At 32.6% G+C, this 13,226-nt stretch overlaps 1 protein-coding gene across 7 annotated transcripts in view; it reads left to right on the top strand.

Annotated features, from left to right (window-relative positions):
* The window catches only part of vps54 (VPS54 subunit of GARP complex), a 60,082-nt gene that overhangs the window by 46,188 nt on the left and 668 nt on the right, over positions 1-13,226 (top strand). For 4 of the 7 annotated variants that reach the window (XM_061880702.1, XM_061880703.1, XM_061880701.1 and 1 more), the window contains 7 exons: positions 2,523-2,589; positions 2,668-2,773; positions 5,150-5,237; positions 5,315-5,436; positions 12,763-12,843; positions 12,913-13,020; positions 13,087-13,181. In XM_061880702.1, the coding sequence (XP_061736686.1) occupies positions 2,523-2,589; positions 2,668-2,773; positions 5,150-5,237; positions 5,315-5,436; positions 12,763-12,843; positions 12,913-13,020; positions 13,087-13,181 (667 nt within the window). Of the gene's footprint in view, positions 1-2,522; positions 2,590-2,667; positions 2,774-5,078; positions 5,238-5,314; positions 5,437-12,762; positions 12,844-12,912; positions 13,021-13,086; positions 13,182-13,226 lie in introns of those variants that run through there. The other 3 variants (XM_061880704.1, XM_061880706.1, XR_009803128.1) reach the window with 2 other exon arrangements.

The raw sequence follows: 13,226 nt of genomic DNA, 5'->3' as shown, positions 1-13,226 counted from the left end.
GACAACACTAGTGTATATATATATGTATGTATGTATGTATGTATGTATGTATATATATGTATTTATACAGTATATATGTATATGTATATATATATACAGTCGCGATCAAATGAAAAAGGAGGATTAGCTCCAAATTGTTCAGGACAAACTAAAATCATCAGCCCAGAGGTTGGGTCTTGGGCGCAGTTGGGTGTTCCAACAGAACAATGACCCCAAACACACCTCAAAAGTGGTAACAGAATGGCTAAATTAGGCTAAAATTAAGGTTTTAGAATGGCCTTCCCAAAGTCCTGACTTAAAGGTGTGGACAATGCTGAAGAAACAAGTCCATGTGAGAAAACCAACAAATTTAGCTGAACTGAACCAATTTTGTCAAGAGGACTGGTGAAAAATGTAAGCAGAAGTTTGTGGATGGCTACCAAGAGTTCCCTATTGCAGTGAAACTTGCCAAGGGACATGTAAGCAAATATTAACATTGCTGTATATATACTTTCGACCCAGCACATTTGCCCACATTTTAAGTAGAGCCATAATAAATTCATAAAAGAAGCAAACTTCAGGAATTTTTTTTATGAGCAACATGTGCTCCAATCACAAAAAATAAGAGTTGTAGAAGTTATTGGAAACTCAAGACAACTATGACATCGTGTTCTTTACAAGTATATGTACACTTTTTATTACAATTGTGTGTGTGTGTGTGTGTGTGTGTGTGTGTGTGTGTGTGTGTGTGTGTGTGTGTGTGTGTGTGTATATATATATATATATATATATGTATATATATATGTATACATACAGTGGGGCAAAAAAGTATTTAGTCAGCCAGCGATTGTGCTAGTTTTCCCACTTAAAATGATGACAGAGGTCTGTAATTTTCATCATAGGTACACTTCAACTGTGAGAGACAGAATGTGAAAAAAAATCCAGTTCACATTGTAGTTGAGTTTATACCAAGAAGTTCTATTTTGGTTTCATCTGACTACATGACATTCTCCCAATCCTCTGCTGTATCATCCATGTATCCATTTTGGTATAAACTCAACTCGTCGTGTTTGGAGGAAGAAGAATACTGAGTTGCATCCCAAGAACACCATACCTACTGTGAAGCATGGGGGTGGAAACATCATTCTCTGGGGCTGTTTTTCTGCTAAGGGGACAGGACGATTGATCCGTGTTAAGGAAAGAATGAATGGGGCCATGCATCATGAGATTTTGAGCCAAAACCTCCTTCCATCAGTGAGAGCTTTGAATGGTTGACCAAATACTTATTTTCCACCATAATTTACAAATAAATTCTTTAAAATTACTACATTGTGAATTCCTGGATTTTTTCACGTTCTGTCTCTCACAGTTGAAGTGTACCTATGATGAAAAGTACACACCCACTGTGTATATATATATATATATATATATATATATATATATATATATATATATATTAAAGTTAAAGTAGCAATGATAGTTACACACAATAGGTGTGGCAAAATTATTTTCTACATTTGACCCATCACCATTGATCAGCCCCTGGGAGGTGAGGGGAGCAGTGAGCAGCAGGGAAATCACTGAGAGCTTTCACAAGTATTTGTTTTGCCTAATGTAGCCCCCAAGTCAAAAGGTTTTGTCTGCCCTGTTTTAGGTTATGAAGGTTTTATTATTCATAACATCCCCCTCACCTTGTCCAAATGTCCCCAAACTTGTCTAGTTCGATTGTGCTACATTTTTGCTGTTTTATCGATTACAGTTTTTATGTTAACTATTATAGTTATGTCATTAAGGTGTTGTTATTCATAACTTTTCCCCCACCTTGTCCAAATGTCCCCAACCTTGTCTAGTTTGTCCTGTTTTGTCTATTACAGTTTTCATGTGGACTATGATAGTTACGTTATCAAGGTGTTATTATTCATAACCAGCTCCATGGGTTAAAAAGTGTACTAGACTAAACATTTTTGCGCACACACAAGAGGAAGAAGTTTGGGGAGATGTCATCATGGGTGCGGCACCAATGCTGCCCACTGCTCCCCTCACCTCCCAGGTGTTGAAAAAGGGGATGGGTCAAATGCAGAGGACACATTTTGCCACCCCTAGTGTGTGTGTGTGTGTGACAATCATTGGTACGTGATCATGGTTGTTATGAATGATAACGCGTTAATAACATCACAGTTCGACATGTTTGCTGCACAACGATTTTTACACTTTTGTGGAAATTTGGCCAAGGTGGGCGGGGCTTGGTGACATCACTAGAATGTCAAATATATTGTAGAATAAATCAACAATTGTAGCGGCACAAATAAAATGGATCATGGCACAAAGGCAGCACCAATCTGTTCATCATATTTCAGCTGAGCATTGCTGGCATGTGTGCAAAGCCAGCTTGTATTCATGGAATGAAAGGTTTTCATTTACAGTCAAGCTAATTGTCTTTCCCGCTTTCAGTTTCATTTTCACTTTGGACCCTCGGCCAAACAAACCTTTGTCCAGCCTTCATTCAGAGAGTTAGCATAGCGTCACCTCTTTATCTTCTCCAGCAGGCCCAGAAGACAGGAAGCCCGGCGACTTCCTGTTGGTGGACGGGCATAAATACGCCGTGGTCGGGTAGGTGTGCTCACGTGATGGTCACATGACCTCCTTTGTGCCAGGTCGCCCTGCAACCACCTCTTGTCTCTGTCACAGCACCGTGCTGCTGCTCATACGGATTGTTCTGGAATACTGTCAGTGCGTCAACGACATCCCGTCCATCGCCACCGACATGCTGACACGCCTGTCCGATCTTCTCAAGGTGCCAGCTCCTGTGTCTTCACCTCAACCACCTGTTGGTAACGTGTGTGTTACCTGTGTGGTACACGCTTGTTACCTTTGTGGAATGAGTGTTTTACGTGTGTGTGTAACATTTTTGTTACATGTGTGGAATGTGTGTTTTACACTTGTGTAACATGTTACATATGTTTTTTACATTTGTGTAACATCTTTGTTACATATGTGGGATGTGTGTTTTACATGTGTGTAACATGTTAAATGTGTTTTTATTTTTATTTGACATGTGTGTAACGTCTTTGTTACATGTGTGGAGTGTGTTTTACATCTGTCTAACATGTTAAATGTGTTTTATTTTTATTTTACATGTGTGTAACATCTTTGTTACATGTGTGGAGTGTGTTTTACATGTGTGTAAGATATGTTTGTTTGTTTTTTTACATGTGTGTAACATCTTTGTTACGTATGCGGAATGTGTGTTTTACATGTGTGTGACACATTTGGTACATGTGTGTAACATCTTTGTTACATATGTGGAATGTAAGGTTTACATGTGTGTAACATTTGTTACGTATGTGGAACGTGTATTTTACATGTGTGTAACATAGTTGTTTCGTTTGTGGAATGTGTGTTTTACATGTGTAACGTGTTTATTACATGTGTGTAACATGTCTGTTACATATGTGGAATGTGTGTTTTACATATGTGTGGTGTATGTGTTTTACTTGTGAGTTTGGTACGTGTGTGTAGCATTTGTTTCGTATGTGGAACGTGTCTTACATGTGTGTAACATTTTGTGACATGTGGAATGTGTGTTTTACCGTATTTTTCGGATTATAAATCGCTCCCGAGTATAAGTCGCACCGGCCGAAAATGCATAATAAAGAAGGAAAAAAACCTGTACACGTCACACTGCTGTACAACTCACATTTTTGGGGGAAATGTATTTGATAAAATCCATTTCCAAGAATAGACATTTGAAAGGCAATTTAAAATAAATAAAGAATAGTGAACAACAGGCTGAATAAGTGTACGTTATATGAGGGATAAATAACCAACTGCTATGTTAACCTAACATATTATGGTAAGAGTCATTCAAATAACTATAACATATAAAACATGCTATACCTTTACCAAACTATCTGTCACTCCTAATCCATAAATCCCATGAAATCTTCTTCCTCTATGTCGTTTCTAAACAACTCTGCCAACTCCAATGGTATGCGCCGCTTCCTCTTGTCCTTTTCTGCTGCATATTTCACTACGTCCAGCTTGTAATCTGCAGTACATGATTTCCTTTTCGCTGACATTTTTGTTCAGCCCTTCTCACTTTTTAAAAGTTACTGCCAACGATGAAATGATCCATTTTAATAGCTAGGCAGTAGCATATGTTAGTGGTTCTCAACCTTTTTTCAGTGATGTACCCCCTGCGAACATTTTTTTTGATTCAAGTACCCCCTAATCGAAGCAAAGCACTTTTGGTTGAAAAAAAGAGATAAAGAAGTAAAATACAGCACTATGTCATCAGTTTCTGATTCATTAAATTGTATAACAGTGCAAAATATTGCTCATTTGCAGTGGTCTTTCTTGAACTATTTGGAAAAAAAGATATACAAATAACAAAAAACTTGTTGAAAAATAAACAAGTGATTCAATTCTAAATAAAGATTTCTACACATAAAAGTAATCATCAACTTAAAGTGTCCTCTTTGGGGATTGTAATAGAGATCCATCTGGATTCATCAACTTCATTCTAAACATTTCTTCACAAAACAAGAAATTTTTAACATCAATATTTATGAAACATGTCCACAAAAATTCCAGCTGTCAACACTGAATGTTGCATTGTTGCAGCATTATTCAATAAATATATTTATAAAGGTTTTTTGAATTGTTGCTATTTATAGAACTAAAAATAAAAATCTCAAGTACCCCCAGGGGTACGCGTACCCCATTTGAGAACCACTGGCATATAGCATATAGCAGTTAGCATCCCATGACCCACAATGCACTTCTGCCATGACCCTCTCCCGCCCAATTCTTATTGGTCGACGTGTGTGTGACGATTGCTGACATTTTATTTGTCTCTTCCGCGAACAAGATAAATAATATTATTTGATATGTTTCGGTAATGTATTAATTTCACACATAAGCCGCTCTGGAGTATAAGTCGCATCCCCGGCCAAACTGAAAAAAACTGCAACTTATAGTCCGAAAAATACGGTATGTTTGTAACGTTTTTTACGTGTGTTTTACATGTGTGTAATGTATTTGTTACACGTGTTTAATACACGATTGTTGCGTATGTGGCATGTGTGTTATATGTGTAGCCTGTGTGTTTGCTGGGTGTGTGTAAGAAGTGTGTTTGTGTGTTTGCTAAGTGTGTGAAGTGTTTCTGCAGCACTTCAACTCTCGCACTTGTCAGCTGGTTCTTGGAGCTGGAGCCATGCAGGTGGTTGGCCTCAAGACCATCACCACCAAAAACCTTGGTAAAAACACACAGGGTCACATGGTCACTGGCTACATGTCTGATGTGTGTGTGTGTGTGTGTGTGTGTGTGTGTTAGCATTAGCCTCCCGCTGCCTCCAGCTAGTGGTGTTCTACATTCCCGTCATCAGACGTCACTTTGAGAGCAAACTGCAAGCCAAACACTTGAGTGTCCTGCGACACTTTGACCACATCACCAAGGTAACGTGCGCACACACACGTTTTTTTTCTATTTGTTAGGGTCTTGAGACCTCTGAAAAAAGCCTCCCTCTTTAGGACCACCCTTTCTAGATATATAAAGAAGTGTATATAAAACATGAATGAAATATACATACTATGCATATATACATAAGGTTGCTGTGAAAAATAAGTTTGAATTTCAAAAGAAAAAGATCACAATTTCACAAGAAAAACTTGGAAATTTCGGCAGTATTACAAAAGTCGTGATTTTGCTCAAAGCAAGTCAACATTTTACAAGAAAAACTGAACAATTGTGCAATATTATGGTAAAAGGTGGAATTTTACTCAATAACAGTCACAATTTCTCAAAAAAAAAGCTTAAAATCTTAGTAATTTTATCAAAAGTGTCTAATTTTACTCAACAAAAGTCACAATTTTTGAAGAAATCTTAAACATTTTGGCAATATAATAATTGGAATTTCACTTGGCAAAATTATGACGAAAGTCATCATTTTACTCCAAAAATATCACTATTTTACAAGAACAACAAAACAATTGCCAATACAGAATTTGGTATGACAAATGTCGCCATTTTGCATTAAAAAGTACTAATTTTACATTAAAAAAGTACTAATTTTACAAGACAATATTGCAATTTTACAGAAACAGACAGAATATGAGAAATCGTTCCCAATTTTATAAGAAAAAAGTTGACACATTGAGAAAAAGACTGCTTTTAGCACTCCAATATCACCTTATAGTCATTTTCTATATCGCACAGAGACAAACCCGTGATATAGGCAGTATATTCCATTTAATATCCAATGTGCATTTTACATGAATAAAAGGTTTAGTGTTAATATATTCACACAATAAACTACAAATGTTTGCACATCTAGAAATGACACAACATCCACACACCAAACATTGCACACACTTAATGTGACTCATCACAATTAGCTTTGTCGCCCTCTACTGGTCATATGTAGCACTACACATATTAAGTGAAGTGTGATCGTTACTCTCAGACAAAACAAACTCAATATCTTTATGCACAAACTTCCAAATGTTTGACCAAGTTTACATTGCAGTTGCCCCCTGTGGGGGGCAGGAGTACTGCACACAGGAACAACCCCAGTTTGAATGGTTCCATCAAACATATTTGGGCCAAATGACAAGTCCTGCTTTAGCATGTCCGTGTGTGCAATGGAATAATAAACTATGATCAAAAAAAAAGTAGATAAACATTTGACACTTTACTGGAAAATTACTTCAATTACTTTATTTATTATATGTTTGCTTACTCATGACTTTGTTTATTTCTTCACGGTTTGTCTACCAAAAATGTGTTCAAAATTGGCAATGAAATAGAAAAGGGGTCGGTTAAAATAAGCTGCGCTTCTTCCTTCTCCTTTTCGGACCGCAAATATGCGATTGTAATTGTGTGCATGTTCCTAGCGCCCTGATCGCTGGCTAGCTCAAATGCTAACAGGAATACAAGACACATTAGCCCAAAAATATGAAACACTGTAAAACCTTTACAAAATAAAAGACAGCAACATAAACTTACTTTCAAACTTTTGAAAAGGACCCCAGGGACACTAGGCTGGCATTTGTGCGTCGGCTAATGGGGATCCTCAATAAACAATAAACAATATTTAAGACGTCTACGAATAATACAACAATATTTGTGTGTTTATTACTGCTTTGTTTGCAAGTAAACTTGGTCAAAGTATTTCAGAGTGTGTATAAAAGTACTTTTTAACACATTTCAAAATAAACTTGGTCAAAGTATTATAGTGTGTATAAAAGTACTTAACACATTTGAAAATAATCTTGGTCAAAGTATTACAGTGTGTATAAAAGTACCTTTTAACACATTTCAAAATAAACTGGTCAAAGTATTTCAGAGTGTGTATAAAAGTACTTTTTAACCCATTTGAAAATAAACTTGGTCGAACTATTTCAGTGTGTATAAAAGTACTTTTTAACACATTTCAAAATATCTTCGTCAAAGTATTTCAGTGTATGTGTATAAGTACTTTTAACACATTTCAAAATAAACTTGGTCGAACTATTTCAGTGTGTATAAAAGTACTTTTTAACACATTTCAAAATAAACTTGGTCAAAGTATTTGAGTGTGTATATAAGTTCTTTTTTTAACACATTTGAAGATAAACATGATCAAAGTATTTCAGTGTGTGTGTATAAGTACTTTTTAACATATTTCTAAATAAATTTGGTCAAAGTATTATAGTGTGTATAAAAGTACCTTTTAACACATTTCAAAATAAACTGGTCAAAGTATTTCAGAGTGTGTATAAAAGTACTTTTTAACACATTTCAAAATAAACTTGGTTGAACTATTTCAACCTATTATACGAATTGTTTTACACATATAAAAATAAACTCGGTCAAAGTATTATACAGTGTATAAAAGTACTTTTTAACACGTTTCAAAATAAATGTGGTCAAAGTACTTTTTAAAACTTTTCAAAAATAAACTTGGTCAAAGTAATTCAGAGTGTGTATAAAAGTACTTTTTAAAACCTTTCAAAATAAACTCGGTCAAAGTGTTATAGTGTACATAAGTATTTTTAGCACATTTCAAAATAAACTTGGTCGAACTATTTCAGTGTGTATAAAAGTACTTTTTAACATATTTCAAAATAAATTTGGTCAAAGTATTTCAGTGTGTATAAAAGTACCTTTTAACACATTTGAAAAGAAACTTGGTCAAAGTATTATAGTGTGTATAAAAGTACCTTTTAACATGTTTCTAAATAAACTGGTCAAAGTATTTCAGAGTGTGTATAAAAGTACTTTTTAACACATTTCAAAATAAACTTGGTTGAACTATTTCAACCTAATATACGAATTGTTTTACACATATCAAAATAAATGTGGTCAAAGTTTTTCAGTGTGTATAAAAGTACTTTTTAACACATTTCAAAATAAACTTGATGAAAGTATTTCAGAGTGTGTATAAAAGTACTTTTTAACACGTTTGAAAATAAACTTGGTCAAAGTATTTCAGTGTGTATAAAATTACTTTTTAACACGTTTGAAAATAAACTTGGTCAAAGTATTTCAGTGTGTATAAAAGTACTTTTTAACACATTTGAAAATAAACTTGGTCAAAGTATTATAGTGTGTATAAAAGTACTTTTTAACACATTTGAAAATAAACTTCGTCAAAGTATTTCAGTGTGTGTGTATAAGTACTTTTTAACCCATTTGAAAATAAACTTGGTCGAACTATTTCAGTGTGTATAAAAGTACTTTTTAACACATTTCAAAATATCTTCGTCAAAGTATTTCAGTGTGTGTGTATAAGTACTTTTAACACATTTCAAAATAAACTTGGTCGAACTATTTCAGTGTGTATAAAAGTACTTTTTAACACATTTCAAAAATAAACTTGGTCAAAGTATTTGAGTGTGTATATAAGTTCTTTTTTAACACATTTGAAGATAAACATGATCAAAGTATTTCAGTGTGTACAAAAGTACTTTTTAACACATTTGAAAATAATCTTGGTCAAAGTATTATAGTGTGTATAAAAGTACCTTTTAACACATTTAAAAAAAACTTGGTTGAACTATTTCAACCTAATATACAAATAGTTTTACACATCAAAATAAATGTGTTCAAAGTATTTCAGAGTGTGTATAAAAGTACTTTTTAACACGTTTCAAAAATAAACTTGATGAAAGTATTTCAGAGTGAGTATAAAAGTACTTTTTAACACATTTCAAAATAAAATCGGTCAAAGTATTATACGGTGTATAAAAGTACTTTTTAACACGTTTCAAAATAAATGTGGTCAAAGTACTTTTTAAAACTTTTCAAAAATAAACTTGGTCAAAGTATTTCAGAGTGTGTATAAAAGTACTTTTTAATACATTTCAAAATAAACTCGGTCAAAGTGTTATAGTGTACATAGGTAAGTATTTTTAACACATTTCAAAATAAACCTGGTCAAACTATTTCAGTGTGTATAAAAGTACTTTTTAACACATTTCAAAATAAACTTGGTCAAAGTATTTGGGTGTTTATATAAGTTCTTTAACACATTTGAAAATAAACATGATCAAAGTATTTCATTTTGTGTGTATAAGTACTTTTTTAACATATTTCAAAATAAATTTGGTCAAAGTATTTCAGTGTGTATAAAAGTACTTTTTAACACATTTCAAAATAAACTTGGTTGAACTATTTCAACCTATTATACGAATTGCTTTACACATATCAAAATAAATGTGGTCAAAGTATTTCAGATTGTGTATAAAAGTACTTTTTAACACGTTTTAAAAATAAACTTGATCAAAGTATTTCAGAGTGTGTATAAAAGTACTTTTTAATACATTTCAAAATAAACTCGGTCAAAGTGTTATAGTGTACATAAGTATTTTTAACACATTTCAAAATAAACCTGGTCGAACTATTTCAGTGTGTATAAAAGTACTTTTTAACACATTTCAAAATAAACTTGGTCAAAGTATTTGGGTGTTTATATAAGTTCTTTAACACATTTGAAAATAAACATGATCAAAGTATTTCATTTTGTGTGTATAAGTACTTTTTAACATATTTCAAAATAAATTTGGTCAAAGTATTTCAGTGTGTATAAAAGTACTTTTTAACACATTTCAAAATAAACTTGGTTGAACTATTTCAACCTATTATACGAATTGCTTTACACATATCAAAATAAATGTGGTCAAAGTATTTCAGATTGTGTATAAAAGTACTTTTTAACACGTTTTAAAAATAAACTTGATCAAAGTATTTCAGAGTGTGTATAAAAGTACTTTTTAATACATTTCAAAATAAACTCGGTCAAAGTGTTATAGTGTACATAAGTATTTTTAACACATTTCAAAATAAACCTGGTCGAACTATTTCAGTGTGTATAAAAGTACTTTTTAACACATTTCAAAATAAACTTGGTCAAAGTATTTGGGTGTTTATATAAGTTCTTTAACACATTTGAAAATAAACATGATCAAAGTATTTCATTTTGTGTGTATAAGTACTTTTTAACATATTTCAAAATAAATTTGGTCAAAGTATTTCAGTGTGTATAAAAGTACTTTTTAACACATTTCAAAATAAACTTGGTTGAACTATTTCAACCTATTATACGAATTGCTTTACACATATCAAAATAAATGTGGTCAAAGTATTTCAGATTGTGTATAAAAGTACTTTTTAACACGTTTTAAAAATAAACTTGATCAAAGTATTTCAGAGTGTGTATAGAAGTACTTTTTAACATGTTTCAAAATAAATGTGGTTAAAGTACTTTTTAAAACTTTTCAAAAATAAACTTGGTCAAAGTATTTCAGAGTGAGTATTAAAGTACTTTTTAACACATTTCAAAATAAACTCGGTCGAAGTGTTAGTGTACATAAGTATTTTTAACACATTTCAAAATAAATGTGGTCGAAGTGTTATAGTGTACATAAGTATTTTTAACACATTTCAAAATAAACTTGGTCAAAGTATTTCAGAGTGTGTATAAAAGTACTTTTTATAACATTTTAAAATAAACTCGGTCAAAGTGTTATAGTGTACATAAGTATTTTTAACACATTTCAAAATAAACTTGGTCGAACTATTTCAGTGTGTATAAAAGTACTTTTTAACACATTTCAAAATAAACTTGGTCAAAGTATTTGAGTGTGTATATAAGTTATTTTTTAACACTTTTGAAAATAAACATGATCAAAATATTTCATTTTGTGTGTATAAGTACTTTTTAACATATTTCAAAATACATTTGGTCAAAGTATTTCAGTGTGTATAAAAGTACTTTTTAACACATTTGAAAATAAACTTGGTCAAAGTATTATAGTGGTTATAAAAGTACCTTTTAACACGTTTCTAAATAAACTGGTCAAAGTATTTCAGAGTGTGTATAAAAGTACTTTTTAACACATTTCAAAATAAACTTGGTTGAACTATTTCAACCTAATATACGAATTGTTTTACACATATCAAAATAAATGTGATCAAAGTATTTCAGAGTGTGTATAAAAGTACTTTTTAACGGGTTTTAAAAATAAACTTGATCAAAGTATTTCAGAGTGTGTATAAAAGTACTTTTTAACACATTTCAAAATAAAATCGGTCAAAGTATTATACGGTGTATAAAAGTACTTTTTAACACGTTTCAAAATAAATGTGGTCAAAGTACTTTTTAAAACTTTTCAAAAATAAACTTGGTCAAATTTCAGAGTGTGTATAAAAGTACTTTTTAATACATTTCAAAATAAACTCGGTCAAAGTGTTAGTGTACATAAGTATTTTTAACACATTTCAAAATAAATGTGGTCGAAGTGTTATAGTCCTACATAAGTATTTTTAACACATTTCAAAATAAACTTGGTCAAAGTATTTCAGAGTGTGTATAAAAGTACTTTTTATAACATTTTAAAATAAACTCGGTCAAAGTGTTATAGTGTACTTAAGTATTTTTAACACATTTCAAAATAAACTTGGTCGAACTATTTCAGTGTGTATAAAAGTACTTTTTAACACATTTCAAAATAAACTTGGTCAAAGTATTTGAGTGTGTATATAAGTTCTTTTTTAACACTTGAAAATAAACATGATCAGAATATTTCATTTTGTGTGTATAAGTACTTTTTAACATATTTCAAAATACATTTGGTCAAAGTATTTCAGTGTGTATAAAAGTACTTTTTAACACATTTGAAAATAAACTTGGTCAAAGTATTATAGTGTGTATAAAAGTACCTTTTAACATGTTTCTAAATAAACTGGTCAAAGTATTTCAGAGTGTGTATAAAAGTACTTTTTAACACATTTCAAAATAAACTTGGTTGAACTATTTCAACCTAATATACGAATTGTTTTACACATATCAAAATAAATGTGATCAAAGTATTTCAGAGTGTGTATAAAAGTACTTTTTAACATGTTTTAAAAATAAACTTGATCAACGTATTTCAGAGTGTGTATAAAAGTACTTTTTAACACATTTCAAAATAAAATCGGTCAAAGTATTATACGGTGTATAAAAGTACTTTTTAACACGTTTCAAAATAAATGTGGTCAAAGTACTTTTTAAAACTTTTCAAAAATAAACTTGGTCAAATTTCAGAGTGTGTATAAAAGTACTTTTTAATACATTTCAAAATAAACTCGGTCAAAGTGTTATAGTGTACATAAGTATTTTTAACACATTTCAAAATAAACCTGGTCGAAGTGTTTCAGTGTGTATAAAATTACTTTTTAACACATTTGAAAAGAAAGTGTCAGTGATGATTGTGTGTGTGTGTGTGCGTGTGCGTGTGCGTGTGCGTGCGTGTGTGCAGGACTACAGCGACCACATAGCAGAGATCTGGGCCAAGCTGGTGGCCATCATGGACAGCGCCTTTGAGAAGATTCTGACCAAGGTAGTTTCACGCGGCCGCCATGTGGTCTTGTTCGTAAGACAGGAAGTACAGCTGTTGTTGTCGTGGCAGTACGAGGTGAAGGCGCCCATGCCCTCGTCCTGCTTCCGGAACATTTGCAAGCAGACGTCCAAGATGCACGAAGCCATCAACGACCTTCTACCTGAAGAGCAGACGCAGGTGACACTTCACCACTTCCTGTTTGGACCTGCCGCTGCCAACTTGTGTGCGTGTGTGTGTGTGTAGATGTTGTTTACGAGGATCAACAGCAATCTGAAGATGCATGTGAAGAAGCAGCTGGCTCGACTCTGCGTCAGCAACGACGGAGGACCGCAGCACGGGTAACCAGACTACCCGAACCCTTTCAGAATAAGAGCATGAAGAGG

The sequence above is a fragment of the Nerophis ophidion genome, linkage group LG20, assembly GCF_033978795.1.
Source record: "Nerophis ophidion isolate RoL-2023_Sa linkage group LG20, RoL_Noph_v1.0, whole genome shotgun sequence".
Taxonomy (NCBI): Eukaryota; Metazoa; Chordata; class Actinopteri; order Syngnathiformes; family Syngnathidae; genus Nerophis; species Nerophis ophidion.
The sequence above is the reverse complement of the archived record's forward strand: the minus strand, read 5'-3'. Positions and strand labels throughout refer to the sequence as shown.